Source organism: Gymnogyps californianus, chromosome 6, assembly GCF_018139145.2.
Source record: "Gymnogyps californianus isolate 813 chromosome 6, ASM1813914v2, whole genome shotgun sequence".
Taxonomy (NCBI): Eukaryota; Metazoa; Chordata; class Aves; order Accipitriformes; family Cathartidae; genus Gymnogyps; species Gymnogyps californianus.
Genome location: NC_059476.1, coordinates 33,928,652 through 33,945,683, shown reverse-complemented (window position 1 = coordinate 33,945,683; position 17,032 = coordinate 33,928,652). Strand labels below are relative to the sequence as shown.

The 17,032-nt window shown below is 39.9% G+C and overlaps 1 protein-coding gene across 1 annotated transcript in view; it reads left to right on the top strand.

The window, feature by feature from the left end:
• Window positions 1–17,032, top strand: part of ANK3 (ankyrin 3) — a 210,925-nt gene that overhangs the window by 60,622 nt on the left and 133,271 nt on the right. Inside the window, exons 5-7 of the mRNA XM_050899157.1 lie at window positions 5,022–5,120; window positions 8,957–9,142; window positions 10,941–11,039. Of these exons, the coding sequence (XP_050755114.1) occupies window positions 5,022–5,120; window positions 8,957–9,142; window positions 10,941–11,039 (384 nt within the window). The remainder of the gene's footprint in view (window positions 1–5,021; window positions 5,121–8,956; window positions 9,143–10,940; window positions 11,040–17,032) is intronic.

Genomic DNA, 17,032 nt, shown 5'->3' with positions numbered 1-17,032 from the left:
TCTCATTGTGTTAATGCTGGCTCTTGAAAATCAGGTTTGATAGAGTAAGATGAATGTAATCCTGCTAATATAAAAAGACCGGTCTTTTTTGGCTGTTCCACACATGTAGGTAACTGACGACAGGTGCAAGGACAAAGTTTAAACACACAGCTGCCGTTTTATTACTGAAGCAGGCATTTTAGTGAGTATAGTGCTGAGTTCATTCCCACCTTATAACTCAACATACAATTAAAACTTTAAATACTTCCAGCTCTCCCCCTTCTGCTCTACCCCTTGCCAGGTGGTCAGAGGGTACCGAGAGGCATCATGGACCTGTCAAGTCTTGTCCTCCCCATAGGCATGACAGTGCAGTGAAATCCCAGGTTGTGTTCAGGTCTCTTCCCATATGGGATGTTAACCATCAGGTGGGATTAACTCTGAGTTGCCCACCTCATTCATGAACAGAGAAAACATAGAAATAACATCTGTGTTTTAAGTTGTCCAGAAGCCACACAGGCACACACCCCTGGACATGAAGAAAGTGGAGGCACGTCCAGGGATGTCTGCAGGATACTGGAAGAGGTTGTGTAACAAGCAGCACAGCAAAGCATGTACCCTTCGGCCTTAGATCTGCCCTCCGGTGTCTAATGAGCTGCTAATTGTTACAGAGTCAGAAGAGATACTGATAGAACAGGAGAGTGGGAGAGAACTTGTTCAAATGAAAGGGATCCTGTTTCACATAATATTCAGTGTCAGGTTTAATCAAGCTCATCCCGTTTCCTTGTACAAGGAGGTACTGCAAGCATATGCAGAGCTTTTAAGTTTGGTCAAGTCCTTTGAATGAATATTTAGGTCAATTATAGAAAATTTAAAATAAGGGAAAACAGTGCTAGTGTTAAGAGCAAAGCGGTAAAACGAAACAGAGAAAAACTCTGGTTCAAAAAATGCATAAACCACAGATTGTTGAAAGCCAGGTGGCATTGCCATAGGAAGTGTCCCTGCATGCCTGCCCCATTTCTGTTCTCCCTGCTCAGGGGCTGGCTGGCAGGCAGTGTCAGAGGAGGGATCAGATTAAGAGATGGTCTTCTCATCTGGCCCAACATTGCCATTCTTCTGTATTATAAAGATGTGGACATGATAGAAAATGTTTGTTAAAAAGGGAAATTAAAAAATTTACATTTTAAAGAAACATGGGGTTTTTTATTGGTCTCTCAAGTAATATGAACAAAATGTTTAATAGAATCTATTTCAAGAATGTTAGTTATTTTGTGATCTGTATTTCATGTTTCCTTCACCTGGACAAAGAAAATAGGCAGCTCAGTTCTCCTTTCTTACTCTTTTATACTAGCTAGATACAGCAATATTTGGTTCCAAGCACCATATAATTTGAATTTAAAGAGAACAGCAACAACAAAAAGTAGTTTTAAGTAAAATCTTCCATGACTGTTAAGAAGTAAAACAAAGCAGAAATATTTCCAGTGGTTTTCCTGTTAAAGAAATTAAGATGGCTTTGAAAGGATCTTTTCTGCTTGTGTTTGAGAACTTGTGTATTCAGCTCTGAAACTAAAAATAATCTGAGATTGTAAACATCTTATATAACTGCATTGTCCATACACCCTAAGGTTTTGCCACATGTTACCCTTATTTTGCTAACATATGAGAATTAAAGTTTGGGTTTTTTTTTTCCCCCCGTTATGGATGCCTTTGACATCTTTGCTTGAGAGACTTGTATATTGGCCATTCTACACCAATATGTGGCAGTGAGATACCCCAGTTGGGATTAGTCTTTTTGGGAGGTCCCTGAAGCTCCCTGTTACCAAACTGTGCCTGGACCAGCTTTGCCCGTGGTACTGAGCATCACTTGAGCCTTCCTAAAGCTTAGAATAAAGTTCTGCTGAATTTGGCATACCCACAGAGAGACTACCCAAAGATTTTTTTGTTTTGTTTTTCTTTTTGATGCTGACCCTGTTTTCTGTGAGTTTGGCTTTATCTCCTCTTCCCTTGAAGGTAACAGCTCTACCCTGCTGACAGCGCCAGTGTTAGGGATGTAAGGCCTTCTTTAACCAAATCTACCTGTCCTTAAAAAAAAAAACAAACCAGAAACAAAAAAAAAACCCAGTTAATTTTTACTGAGTCTGAATTTTGTACCTCTTCTGAGGGCTATTTGTTACTATTGAAGACAAAATGCTTTCCTTAGGCTTGTGCCTCTCTGTTTTTTCTTCTCTCTTTAAAAAGGGCCTGAAATTGCCAAAGTATGGGGGGAAAGATGTTGAAAACCCTACAACAATTTAACATAGGAGAAAAGGTTCTGCTGTGCCTCCAAATGCTAATAATACTTGGTTCTGAGAATTTTTGCGTATTAATTATTTTCTGAAACTAATAATTAGGAAGTGTTTCCTGCTTCCTTTCTAAATGCAAATGTTTGAAACTAAAAAAATTAATCTTTGTTTCCAGCTGAGTTAGTAAATAGATATTGAGTATGCCATGCAATGATAGGGAAAAATGCCAGACTCTGCTGTTCACTATAATAATAACCTGTAATGTGACATATTAGGTACCTTAGCAAGTGCTTTCTCGCTTCTTTGTTTTTCATTAAGCAGAATTTTGACTGTACGGTAAGTACACTGTTAGGCCTTGGTTCTGGAGGGTGCATTAACACATAACTTTAAGCTTTGGCTCTGGTAGGACTTCAGCGCCTGCTTTAAGCTTGTAGCGATGCTTTCCTGAATAGAGAGCAAATTATCAAAATACTGGAACAGCAACAGACCTTACAGCCTGTGCAAGCCGTGTAAACATGTGGCTTCACAGCTGCTCAGTGTCTTGTTGATGGTAAAGTTCCTCTTGGATCAAACATCCAGTTCATGCTATTTCCTCTCCAACCGTCCTTTCTTCTGACCTCCTATTTGTCTCTGCTGCCAGTGAAGCCTGCGTGCTCGGCCTCAGGTCACCTGCGCTCTCCTGCGTGCTCTGTGTTGGATGTGTGCCCTGCAACTCTGCCCCGTTGCTGTGACAGTCAGATGTCTCTCAGCTGTTTTCACCACGGCTACTATAACTCAGCCGAAATTCACTGCTATAGGTCTTAGGCTACGGTTTCCCTTCATCTCTCCAGAGCCCAGAATGTTGATGTTTTTTCTTTGATGCAAATATATGGCCAAACTCTTCTCAGCTCATTTTTGTTTGGCTCCATTGGTTTCCTGCAAAATCTAGGTCAGTGTCCTTTGTAACTGTTCTAGATGAATTGCTGAGTGGCTCCCCCTGCACCTTCCGCCCTGCCGAAATGTCTGCCCTGGCCATGTTGCAGATGTGAGAATGCTGATGCTCTCAGCCAAACCCAGTCATATGGAAGCACTTCCCGAACTTTTCTGTTATTTAAGCCAGATGAAATCTGTCTCCTCTTTTACCTTTTATTTTTAACTAGCCATTACCTCCTATTTTATTTTGTATTTCCTTTCCTCCTTGTCCTCCCTATGCTCTAGAGTAATCACTGGAAGTGATGTGCGGTAGAGCGAGAGGTCTGGGGGGATCTTAGGAGGGAGCAGTTGAAGAGGGAAGCTGCTGCCCCCGTTGCATCTGACTCTTTGTGAAGTTTACTTAAGAGAAGTCTGAGGTTCACAGAAATCCCAATGGCATGAGATCTGGAAGATAGTGAGAAGAAAGACAGGGCCTTAACAGAGCCCACTGAAACCTCAGCGACTTCCTGGCCAAAACATGTAATGGCGTCATCACCCATGCTGGTACCATAAGGAAAGGGATCAGGCAAAATCTAGCAGTGGTATGTCTGACAGAGTAATGCTGGAGTATGAAGGGTGAAAACATGTATCATGATAGATCAGAGGAGAAAGGGATTGTTGTTCTTATTGCTGATGTTGCTTTGTTGCTTCAGCAGTACCAAACTGCTCAGACAATAGTATATGGACGTTTTAAGTTGTTACTATATAATGTATTTATCACTAGTTCATGATTCTGTTGGACTGAGGGACATGCAGTGCTATATGAAAGCCAAGCAATTTCAGGTGCAAATCAGCAACCTCTGTAAATTCCTTTAGAGGTATCTTGATCCCAGGACAGGTTTTATGACTTCATTTTGCTGTTTTGGTTTTGTCAGTGATGTCAAAGCTTTGAATTTCAGAAATGCTTAGAACAATAGGGAAAAATACATTGCCTTAATGTTAGTCCCCGAAAACTCAATTCCTGAAAGGCTGTGACCTGTATACAGTTGTCCTGGCTGCAAAACACAGCACTGTACCAGCTACTAAGAGAGTTAATTCTGTCCCAGCCGAAACCAGGACAACAGTTAAGGTAAAGACAAAAGTATTGACTATAAGAGGAAAGCACTTGCCAAAGAATGGGTTAAGCTCTGCAGTCTCTAATACTTGTATTGCATTGATTGAAATCACTTACTTAAGCATAATTTGAGAAATGCTCTAATGTGGTCGGAAACGTTGATAAACCTCTGTCTCATACTACTGAGAACCAACGATCCTCAGATCTCCTGGTGCTTGAAATATGAAGTAGCTCAGTGACCACAAGCAGGCTATGCTCAGAAGGCAGCTCTTTGGGAAGACAAAAGGTATAAATAGCTGACACAAGTGAAAGAGAAGTCAAAGCTAATGGAAAGAAGAGAAAAAATTGGGAAGTATTCTAAAAAGCCATTGCTCTTGCTTTTGCTACAGACTTGTATTGTATTTGCCTGCCCCATTTTGCATTTCCATTGCTGTGGCTGCATTTATCGGGAATCATAACGCATCTCTACCAAATGGTCTGTCCAGATTGGTTTTTAGTTTGACTTCACAACAGATGTAAAAGGAAGTATTCTCACTTAGCTGTGGGAATTGTATCTGGTCAGCTGAAAGATTCCACTGTGTCCTTTTAAATAATACTACCCTTTTCCTATCTTCACTTAAATCAAGGGACATCATGCCATTAACTGGCATGTGAGCACACAGTTTATTCGGTTTCCTCCTTATCTACCCGAGTTTGGCAGATCTGTGGTATGTATGAAATGTTTGTGGAGTGTTTACACTCTTGTTTTCCTATTTCAGAATGGTTTCACTCCACTGTATATGGCAGCACAAGAAAACCACCTGGAGGTTGTTAAATTTCTTCTTGACAATGGTGCCAGTCAAAGCCTTGCCACAGAGGTAAAAGTTTGAATTTCTCACTTTATGAACAAAGTAAAATGTGCTTCAGCAGTGATTCTTGCCAGCTTGTATCAAACTAGTCTTTTAAATACAAAATTAAAGACCAATAAAAAGTCCTCTCTGCAAAGTGTGCTAATGAATACTGAGTTATTGGCTTTTCAGAAATTTAAACCATCACTTGCCATTTCTAAAATAAAACATTACTTTAACTAGAAACCGTTCTAAAAATAGATGCATTCTTAGTCATAACTGGTAATCTTTCAGGTTAAGTGCTCAAACAGGGAAGCTGTGTGCATAATATAAAAGCTCTCTGTGCTTTCATTAAAAATAGTGAGTAATGTGGAGGGCAACCATAAAGCAAGAACAACTGTTTACCTATGCTTTGGAGCCAGGACTGGGATATCAGGGAAAATGCAGAGTTACTCAGTGCTTGGAGTATTTTCTGAACTGCATTTATTGCCATGTTGATACCCTCTCTGTAGCACCTAGTTATCCCATCTGGTCCTGCAGTGATAATTTCAAGCTGACCGAAAGATTGCAAGGTCCATCCTTGAAGGTGTTCTGTGATCTTTCTAGAATGACGCTTTTTATTTCTTGCTTTAAAAAGTAATTCTAACTCATATAAGGCAACCTGGAAGGAAAAAAAATAGCAGATATATTAATAGTTGTAAATGTACTGCATTGAGATAGGTTTTCAATCTAATGAATTTTCAGTTGTCTTAATTCCAAGATTTTGCTACCCAAAAAAAAAAAAGATATTTCAGTATGTGCACTCTCTAATATTTATTAAATTATGATTGCTCTATCTGAGCTGATTTCATGAAGGAAATAATGCTTATTTGAAAAAGTCCTACTTTTTGCAAAATATGAAATGCAAAATTAGTTTATTGCATCACTATACCTCATAGTATCACTGTATAGTGATGTACGTATGGAATCTTTTTCTTCTCTTCTGAAGTCAGCACTGTAAAAAATGAATCACTAATGGATCAAAATTATGTTTTCAAAATCACTAAAAATTAGTTATAACTAGAAGCGTGCGTCAGAAACTACTTTCTGGAAATGCTCAAAGATATGAAACCCAAGAAATACCAAAATGAAATATTTTAAATCTGGAATATTAACTGAAAATTGTAGTTTTCAGAACACTAATTTCTATTTCTTTGTAAGAACTTGGAAACAAAGAAGTCATGGGACCCTCAGAGATGTACAGTAAATTCAGACTTTTGAAAATGTTCTTGCCACTGTATGATTTTCTGAAAACAGAAATTTTTAAAATTGTGCATGGGTACTTGATTCTTTTTCTTTGGTTATTGTTTTTCTCTTGAGCATTGTATGTCAGTTTAGGTTGAGCTTTTCTCCAACTCAGCTTGATGAGAAGGTGCAATCTAATTTTATCCGTGGAGAATTCCTTTGAAGATACGAGACTACACAACAATGTTGCCTTTATTGCCTTACTTGTTTGTGATAGTTGCTTATGGGTGCTTTTTTATTTTCTCTTGGTCCAAGTTTTCATATATATCTGATTTATCTTTATCTTTGTAAGTGCAAAAGCCTTTGTTATTAAATAATTGCCACTTAGCTAAATATTCATTAAAAACCCTATCTCTTTAACAAAGGTGTTTGAATCTAAATAAAAAAGTAGAACCAAGTATTTTCTTTAAATTGTTTTTAGTTTTGGGGTTTTGGTTTTGGTTTTTTTTTTTTTTCTGGAGTGGGCTTTGCCTTGTGTTTTAAAGTGCAGTTGCTAATTATAGTACTGACATCACAGTACTTGCTTGCAATTGCTTTTTGTGAGTTGGCATCTTCAGAGAGCATGTGGTGGAAATGCGTTCTTGTCGGTGCTAATATTCTTTGTCGCAGTTTGCTTGGCCTTGGTACACCAATCTCTGCACACACTGAAGTGACGGGCAGCTCTCATCAGAGTTAGGAAACTGGGGGTATAGGGGATGGCAGCTGTTCTGGGATTGAAATGAAGTGCTCCCTCCCATTTGTCCACTCCCTTTTCCCTAACGAAAGGAGCAAATGTGTTCCTAGGATTATTTTTTATATTACTGTTACAAACATTTTTAGCAGAAGAGAAAGCCCAATGAGAAAAGACATTGTAGGTAGCTAAACCACTTTTCTTTGTGAAGCGGCTGACTGTGCCACTGCCATCGGTTGTATAAACAGACCAGGAAGCCAGTGTCTCCAGGTCACTAAGGCGTGAGCAGTTGCACTCAGGGTTTCTCCAGGGAAGAGCCTCCATTTCTGCAGGTACAGCGTAGCTATATTACCAGAGCCCTCTTGTGGGGATGCTTATGGAGTTTTTTGGCCTTCAGAGCTACACAGCATTTTTCACATCCTGTGCCGCTCTCTTGCCCACAGACTGAGGCCACGCAGTTGTTTCACACCAGGAGCCGCTCACAGCCCAGGACCACAGCCCCGAGCCCTGTCCTGCTACTCGAGGATGGTGAGCCAGAGGCAAAGGGGAAGGCTGTGATTAAACGAGTTTAAAAAAAAAATCATGAAAAAGAAAAAAGCTTGTTAAGACCCAAGGAATTTCAGTGATTTTTCTTTTTATCTTCCCCTCCAAACTTTTAGAAAAATACTCTTTTTCATAACTCCTCCTGTTTCTTCTCCTAAATTGAGGCGCTTTTTGTTTGGTAAGCCAGAGAGAGAAACTTCTTATTGAAAATATTGCTTTTAGTTCCAAAAGTTAAAAAGTTAACACTTGAACTCTACACTTTTGATGTAGGGTGAGGATCTACATTCCTGTGTGTCATTGCTGCACTTTTATTTCACACTTATACAGTTTCACCATGACAGAAGTAGTTGAAAAGTGAAAGAAGGTGTTTACCTGCTAAACTGTAATGAAATTTGGTACTATAAGCTTTGGATATATTGATCAAGAGTCAAATGTAATAAATAAATATCCCAAGCAGAGTAATTTGCATTTGTGATTTTTTGAGTGATTTATGGGTATTATCTTGGGCAAAGCTGAATGTGTTCCTGGATTGGAATGCCACTTAAATGTTTGGGAAGGAGCAGAATCTAAATGATAACTCTTTTATTCTTTAGTTTTCTAAGAATCCATAAAAATAAAATCATAAAAACATCTCAGACTGTACTTTTCATGTGTTTGAGGAATCCACTCTAAAATCAGTTAAACAAAAATCTTTTATTTTTCAGGTTGCTTATTCTGCACTACTTTGGTTGGCTATTTGCTAGTCTGAAAGGAAATAATTTCTGTTTGTAAGAAGATTGTCCATCACATCTATATAAATTTTCATAAATGGAAGTTGTAGTAAAATAATTGGTATATTGGGAGAATGTGGTATTCAGTGTTCAAATATTATTAGATTTTAAATCCACATATGTATCAGAGGATAGAGCTGAAGCGTTGGGTTTTTTTTTTCTTAGAAAACAGATTATAACCTGTAGCTGTGGGGGGAATGGATGATAATTTGCTATGGAGACATCATTAACAATTGTAATTTTAATATTTCAGCTTTTTACACCTTTTTATATAATTATACACATTTATGTAACTGTTAATTCATGAGTAATTTCACACTTTTTTCCTCAAGTCTCAGTCATTTTTGTTTGCTTGTATCTTATAATTTTATGTTTAAGTCTGGAGTGCCAGAAAGGCGTTTTGAGTATTTGGGACCTAGTTCACCAACACTTTACTCCAATTTCAGTGTCATTGCAGGGTACTTTTAATTTGCACCATGGTACATTTTACATTTGAATTTGAGTCAGTACTGTTACTGATGCTGAGATCTCTTCCCTTCCCCTTTTTTTCCCCTGGAAAGCTTGGAACATATGTTGAGAGTCCCCATTGTATGTTGCAGGATGGTTTCACGCCTTTGGCAGTAGCTTTGCAGCAAGGGCATGACCAAGTGGTTTCACTGCTGCTTGAAAATGATACGAAGGGAAAAGTCCGTCTTCCTGCCCTTCACATCGCTGCTCGCAAGGATGATACGAAGGCAGCGGCTCTGCTCCTGCAGAATGACCACAATGCTGATGTGGAGTCAAAGGTCAGTTGTAAAAAGAAAAAAGGTTTGATGCTGTTAAGTGCTGACCACATGTATTACATCCAGTGAAGATCTCCCTTAGTGTGAAGTATTTTGCTGCAGAGTTACACGTGACTTTTTCCTATAGTGTGTGATTAAGAATAACGTTTCATTTGCTTCCTTTGCCTCCTTCTCCCCCATTCCCTTTTTGTTTAAATCAGGGTTAATTTCTCCTGTAGAAACTTTGCAAATGGAAAATAATAAGCAAAATGCTATTAGAATTATTCTCTTGGAAATGAAAGCCACTCCTGCAGTGGTGTGCTATAGGTATGGTACAATTAAGTCATTTGATTAGTTGTTTGTGCAATTGTTACTTTAAGAACTTTGGTAAACATGTAACAATTAACATTCAAAATACTCGATCATTCAGCTTCCATTCAGTCGAGCTTCCTTTGTGTGCCGATTGTGCTTTCATCTGAGCTGCCATGCCACGTAGCAATCATGAAGCTTTTTGCATCCATATCACCAGTAGTGAACTAACCGTTCATTTTTTCCCCCTCTTTGCTTCCAAATGTGTTAACCTAGATGATGGTGAATAGAACAACAGAGGTATATATAAATATATATATGCATCATCACTCCTCCATGACTTAGTGCTGCTGCATCATTTCTTCCTCCCCCTTTTTGCATCGCCTTTTATAGGATAGATACCTGCTTTAGATGAAATGAAGTAGCATGTGCTAGAGAAGACTGTAGTTTAGATACCAGGGCTTTCTGCAGCTGAAACTAGGGTTTAAAAGTAAGAGTAAGCGTTCTTGGGAACTAACTGCCATCATAAAAGAGCCATATTATGTAAGATGGAGTTTTCAGGGATTCTCATGGAGCATATGTTTATCAGATGTGTTAAGAGCTGCAGACAACCCTGTCATGTTGTGCATCCAGGTCTGATTTTAGGCTTCTGCATGACACTTACCTTGATGGTGTCAGCAAATAGAATGATCTGAAAGTGGTTTTATATCTGCAAAACTCCCAAAGCAAGGCAGTGGCAGCTAGCATGGCTTGCTAACAATTTAGAAATGCATCTAGTTCCCATAAGGTTTCATACTTTGCAGGACTGATGGAATTGCTGCATGTTTTAGCATTATTTTAAACGGAAGTAAAACTACTTAAATATGAAAATAAGTTGCTGAAGTAATTTTATCAGTAAGGCATCTTCTAATCAGGGTGGTAACTCGTGGTGTCTGAATATAACCCAGTGTGATTGCCCCCAGTGGGAGACTGATCTTTATGGTATTAACCCTTGGAAAAAAAAATCCATATTAATAATTTAAAATTGTCTTTGATGTTGTTTTCATTTGCATCTGCTTTGAATTTATATAAAACAGTTAGCAAGTATCATTAAATGACTTGTATCTGAACTTCTGCAAAGAATCTCTAACATTTAACTTACAAGACTGACATAATACTGATAACAACTAGATATTTCTAGTTAGAAATTAATTTCATATAAAAGACAGATCATTGCTTTAATACTCAAATGTTTTGCTGTTGTTTTTCTGGAATAACTGAAAGTTTTATCCTACTTCTGGTCTTCTAGAATAATGATGTTAATTTTTTCCCCTCCTGCACAGCAATAAGATTTTATTTAAACTCTCTGAGAGTCTATAAATAAACGTCAGTGAGTGAAAACTAGTACAGAATTGGAATGGTGACTTGCAGCAGACTCCTGTTACTAGCTTTTGTCAGTGATGTGATACAAATTTTGGAGTACCAATGAGATATAACAAAATAAGTATCTATTGGTTTTGTTTTGTTTTTCCAGAGTGGGTTCACTCCCCTCCACATAGCTGCTCACTATGGAAATATCAATGTAGCTACATTGCTGTTAAATCGGGGTGCTGCTGTGGACTTCACTGCAAGGGTAAGTGTGAAATCTTAGTTATGCTTAGTTTGCTTAATCATCACTTTGAAATACTGTGTTCCACAAAGGTGTGGAAAGGTACATTGCTCTTGCCAGCTGAGGAGCCTGGCCTGACTGCTCTTGTTCTGTTACCATATGGTGTAAAGGGGGTTTACCTGGGCTTCTGAACTGAACCTGACCTCTAGTCCTTACCTTTGAAAACTTTTTAATCAAAAAGAGCTGCTATTTTCATAGTTCCAATGTTGCAAAAGGTAGGCTGGGATTCAGTGAGATGAATGCTTCTACCTCTAGCTTTAACATATGGCAGGAGTGCTGTCCCTGTTGAATTGTCCGCAATACACAGTTGTTTCCAGTGAACACGAAGTGCAGGTGTACTGGTGAGTAAAGTAGCTGTGCCTTCACTGCATATGCGAGAGTCAGATGACACGTGAAGGAGATCTGAGAAACTGGAGAGGTAGAAGATGAAATGAGGTATAGAAATGGAGGGGAGTCGATAATGGGAGCTGTATGGCAGAAGCCACGGTGGAGTGGGGGAACTAACCCCCCTGACCTTGTAAGCTGTGCACCAAAGTCACGACGCAGCCCAGGGAATGACAGGGTAGTTCCTCAGATGGACGAAAAAGGATCAGGAGCCAGGAGGGAAATGGTGCGGGCTTTCCCGGTGTCCTCTCAGTTCACTCTGGGCTGGGTGGGGAGCAGCTGACCAGCAGCTTCAGCTGCACCTTCTTGGTTGGGGAGTGGGTCCATCCTCCCACAGGCAGCTGGACTGGACTGCAAGCCTGGTGCCAGCAGGGCCTCGTCTCACAGCCTGGGCCAAAGTTTAACCATATCTGCTGCCAAGGGTCGGGCCTGTTAGAAGACCAAAGAGGAATATTAGAGTGAAGGAGTGTGGTCAGGGTAGAGAGGATGTGGGAACAACAAAATGTAAGCAGGAGAAGTGTAAAGGACAGAAAATGACAGAGGGAAGTTATATATAGTTGGAAGAGCAGGAAAATAAAGAAGCGTATGTGGACAGGGATATAGCAATATGAAGGGCAAGGAAAGAGGTTGTGCCAGGCATGAGACCAGAGACAAAAGAAAGGCAAATGCAGAGGTAACACAAAATTTAATGAGCCGGGATGGAGGGCTAGAGAATCGTAGGGTGGAGAGGACATGGGCAGAAAGCTGAGTAGGCGCCATGAGAGTATGCAAGGCTTTAAGAAGGGAAAAGCAGGGAGAGTGATTAGGGACATACAGATAAACAGAAAAGGGGCTAACATTCAAAATAGGTTAGTACTGGAAAATACTGGAGCTAGAACTTCCTACTGAAGTTCTTAAAAATTTGTTTGCTCGTTAGCTTCTTCAATAATGGCTTGGGCTGTATGAATAAGAAGATGCCTATGGAATTTCTGCAGACACACAGCCAGGAATGGTTGTCAGTACAGAAAGTGTGCAACAGAACATGGAAATGTGTTGAAATTCATAGTGGAAAACAGATCAAACTCTTGGTTAAAGAATACACGTATTTCTCCCACTGGTTTCTCTAACAATCTACCAACCAAGAAAGAGGAAGACCTGTCTATATTAGTTGTTCACTGCGTGGTCTGTGTGAAGTGGTTAAAAAACAAACAAACAAAAGCCCCAAAAAGCAAATGTGATTTCAGGTTATTCCAAGGTATTTCTGATATAGACCAAAAAAACAACCCCACCCCAAAAAAACAACCAACCAACCAAGCAAACAAAAAAAACCCTACCAAAAAAAACCCACCAAACCAAAAAAAACCCCACCAAAAAAACCCTGAGGCTGTGCAAGAATTTGGCTCACCAAACCTTACCAAAACAAAGCCAGGGAGGAGATGTGGTAGTGGTCCCTAGGACAATAGGGAGAGAAACTCAAGGGAGCAAGAGGCATTCAAACTGAAGGCAAATGCTGATGTAAGAGTAAATAGGTATAAACTGGCCATGAATAAATGTTGTCTAGAAATTTAGATATTGAATATTAAGTGTTAATAATTATTATTTAATTACTAATTATTTAATAATTAATATTAAATATAAGTAATGAGGTTCTGGAGCAACCTTTCAATTAATGTAGAAAAAGCAAAAAAACCCACCGTGTATTCAAGATGATATTTATGAGGGGAATTATGTGGCATGGATAATTCAGCAGCTCCTTTTCAGAGATTTTGATCACATGTTGTGTTTATTACTTTCACAAGAGGAAAAGTACTATATCACTGCTTAGATCATTTGTGGCATAACAAAAAGCAAACTGTAGTATTTTCTTTCACTTTAGATAGTTTGTATATCTAAAAACTGGAACGCTTCTATAGTTAAGGAACATATTTACATGCAGCGAAGTGTTTATGATAAGCATTGCAAACCCATGAAAACAATAAAATAATCGTGTATATTTAGCATACAAACTACTATTTTCCTTATAGGACACTTAAAAAAACCCCCCAAAAACCTGAACAGTTCTTTTTTAGAGATTGTCTGTGATTAATAAGGAGAGTTGGTGGAGGGTGTGATAGAGTGGGAATAGAAATTTCGAACAAAGACAGACCCAGAATGTTTTCCTTAAACTGCAAACAGGAGTGCAGGTGAAAAGTGTTGGTGCTGGCCACTATTCATTCAACATGGCATCATTCAGTGGTTTATTACAAAGATAAAACCCCAAAGCTAAAAGACGCTGTTATAAGGCATGATCCAGTACCTACTAATGCTGGTGAGAAGAGTACTAGCAGATATTGGGTCAAGCTAATAGCTGAGTATCAAAGGTAAGGATCAACTCTCGTATCTCTCACACAAATGATGTTTTCCAAATAACATTCATCAGTAAATGTATATCATGTTATTGGCAAGAGAGGGGTCCCACGTTAGATCCACATGAAGTTCACAAGCTAAGAGTAGATTTGGGGGTGAAGGGTTTCTGGGAAGCTTCTGACTATGTGTGCTTTCCTTTCACTGATAACGTTGACTTCTTATTCCCAAGTCCTTAAACTGACCAAATTAGAGCATTAAGGCATTTCAAATGGTCATAAGCTTTGGCATTCAGTATTTGATAGGCTGTAATCACAGGAGCAAGGAAGACGAATAGGGTCTTGGGTCGTCAACTCTTTCCCACTCAGAAACAAGATTAGGGTTTAGCAATGCTACTATATTAGCAATTAGCAGCATTTAGTACCAGTACCACTAAATATCATCTGCCTATTCTTGTTTTAATAAGATAAAAAATCTTAGGCTTCAGCAGCTCTGTTCTGGATTAGGGGCACTGATGGAGAGCACATCCAAAGTAATAAGGCCATCTTCCTCTCCTCTTCAAGATCTGGAAATTCCAGGTTCTCCCTCCATTAGTTGTCATCGTCAGTGAGGCAGACTGCTTAGATAGCCGGGGAAGTGCAGATACAATGACATCAGCCCAGAAAAGCAGTGGGCTGACGCTGTGACTCAGAGCACTGAACGGCTTGTTTGTGCTTGTCATAGCTGGGTGGGGGCATCCAGAGAGCACATCTCTACTGTATGGTGGTTGCAAATCTAGATAAAGTAGCTGTGACAGAAGGAATTGTAGCATATATAACAGTAATATGGAGTTGAATTTTGTTCTTTAGTGCTTATCAGACTGCGGGTAATGAAAGTGCTTCACAGAAAGATGAGTTAGATTCTGGTAGAGCAGTGAATTTGTAGGCAAACAGAGCACCAGTATAAGTTGAGTGTAAAGTACAATTATCAGCACCAAGTAACAGAGCCCTTGCTTGATCCTCGATTACCCAAACTGCAAAACAGGTAGAGGTACTACTAGAACAGGTACTAAAAATGACCCACAGGTACAGCCTGCCCACTGCCACCTCATTGCCTCTTGTTGTTTTAATTTCTGTAAACAATATCCACAATGTGCTGTCTCCCCTCTGGAGGAAGGGCCCTTATTTGAGTTGTTGACAATCTAAGAGAAGCAACAGAGCAAAGATACGGAAGGGCTGTAACCCAGCTAAAATCATGCTATGTGTATGTATTGTAGCTTTCAGAAGTACAAAGAGTGAACTGTAGGATGCGGGTGTGAAATGCACTTTGTGCTTTTGCAAACCACCAACTGTTTTTCCTTTGTTCTTGTTAAATAAATATGAATCAACACTACTTGTCTATCTCTCAATTTATGTTTAAACTATTTAGGCAATTATCAGTTCTGGGGAGAGATCTGAACAAGAGCAGAGGATTATTGTAACAGAAGATGCTTGTGTGGAGGGGGTAACATGAAGACAAATGTGTGAGGGCAGGATAAATAGCCAGCTCCCACCATCTGTGTAGTGGAGGTGGGGAAGGGTGGAGAAAATGTGAGTGGACATGTAGGATGAAGGCAGAGCTCTGAGCCTTAAGGACAAGGGCAAGTGTGGTGAAAAGAGGAGCTGGTGAAAGGATGTAAGAAAAAGGAGGGCAGACCTGTGGCAAGGATCTCTTCAGCTGCTGCGTTTTCAGTGCATTTCTGAGAGGCCCGAGTGAAGAAAGAGGTTCCAGCAATGAAGGCAGGGAAAGACATGAGCTTGATGATGGCTCTCGGTGTGCAGGCAGGAGGTGAGCAGTGGTGCTGTACTGTGAGTAAATGATGTCCCCAGAGATACGCAGTAGCAGCTGCTCCCCTCACCCCTGCCGGTATACACCTGCCTGCCTTTCAGCTGTCATATACTCCCTTGTTCCCTTCTTTCATTGCATCTAAGGAAAATAGGCATAGCTCCAGGAGCTCTTACAGGTGTTACAGTGCCTGCCAGCCTGTGTACCTGCTTGACCATAGAGGCTGAGAGGGTTGGAAATGTACCTGCTTTTGGTTTGCACTCTTCCAGCCCAGTGACTGATTTCATGTCAGCTCTTCCACTGAACTGCATTAGCACTTCTGTGTCTGTGCTTTCCTGTCTAGCCTTGCTGCAAGTGCAGGGAAAATGGCACAACATGGAAAGTTCCCTGTGGGATGGATGGAGATCATTTCAGTAAATCAGCTTGTGATGCCCCTGATTCTACCTATTTACAGGGAGGCAGCTCCAAGAACCTTCATAACCTCAGTCCAAGTGAAACAAGATCATCTTATTGGGCTGGATGTTTGCCATTTTGTAATGAAGGAATTGTTTGTCTTCTTGGGCTGAAACTCAGCAATAAACCTGTCACAGTTACTGGCAGGGTATGCATTATAGAAGCAACAGGCATTTTATGTCTATTCATTATCCTTTTTCTGTAGTACATTTTCACGTGTGTGACTACGCTTCTCTGAAACCCTTCAAAGGTAAAGAAATCCCTTCGTTGCATCACTGTATTTCCCTCTTGCTTAACTGGGAGGCAATCACATATGGGCTAAAGGGTAACTGAAGGTGAAGTCAGTCTCCTTTCTTAGCCAGATTAACACGTAAGTGCAGTCACTACCTGGCTTTGAAGGATTGCAACAATTCCAGGCACCATTCTCTTAGCTGGCAATGGCACCTGACGTTGGAGAGGTGTGGATAAATCCTAGTTACAAACTGAAAGAAGGCCAAAGACCTTTAAGTCAATCTATTTTATCAATTTTTTCAACAGGAAAAAGTAATTGCTGTTACTTTAAGAAAAATATTGTTTATCAGCCACTTGTGCCGTTGAATCAAACTGTATCTGGTGTGTTACCTAGAGTTTTAATAATTTTGACATCTACTTCCCATCTTCTGGAACTACCAACCTAGTGGTTAGTATGGAGAAGTGAAATCCACCAAATGGGGTCTGCTGTTCCAGGCTTTCAGTTCAGGATATCTGTGGTTGATATACTGTGATGATATGCATAGTGAAAACTGCTGTGCTCCCATCCTAGCTGCTGCTTCTGGAGCTGGATGCTGTTGCAAGGGCTTCATGCCATGGACTTGACTTTCTTCACCAGAATCAGGTCATCTTCAGCCTGAGGGTGGGTGGGGTGCTGGAGAAAATGGACAGGTCACAAAGGGATTTCTTTTTTATCTCTACTGCTCCCTTCAAATTTGCTCCAGACTGCCTTACGCTTTCATATC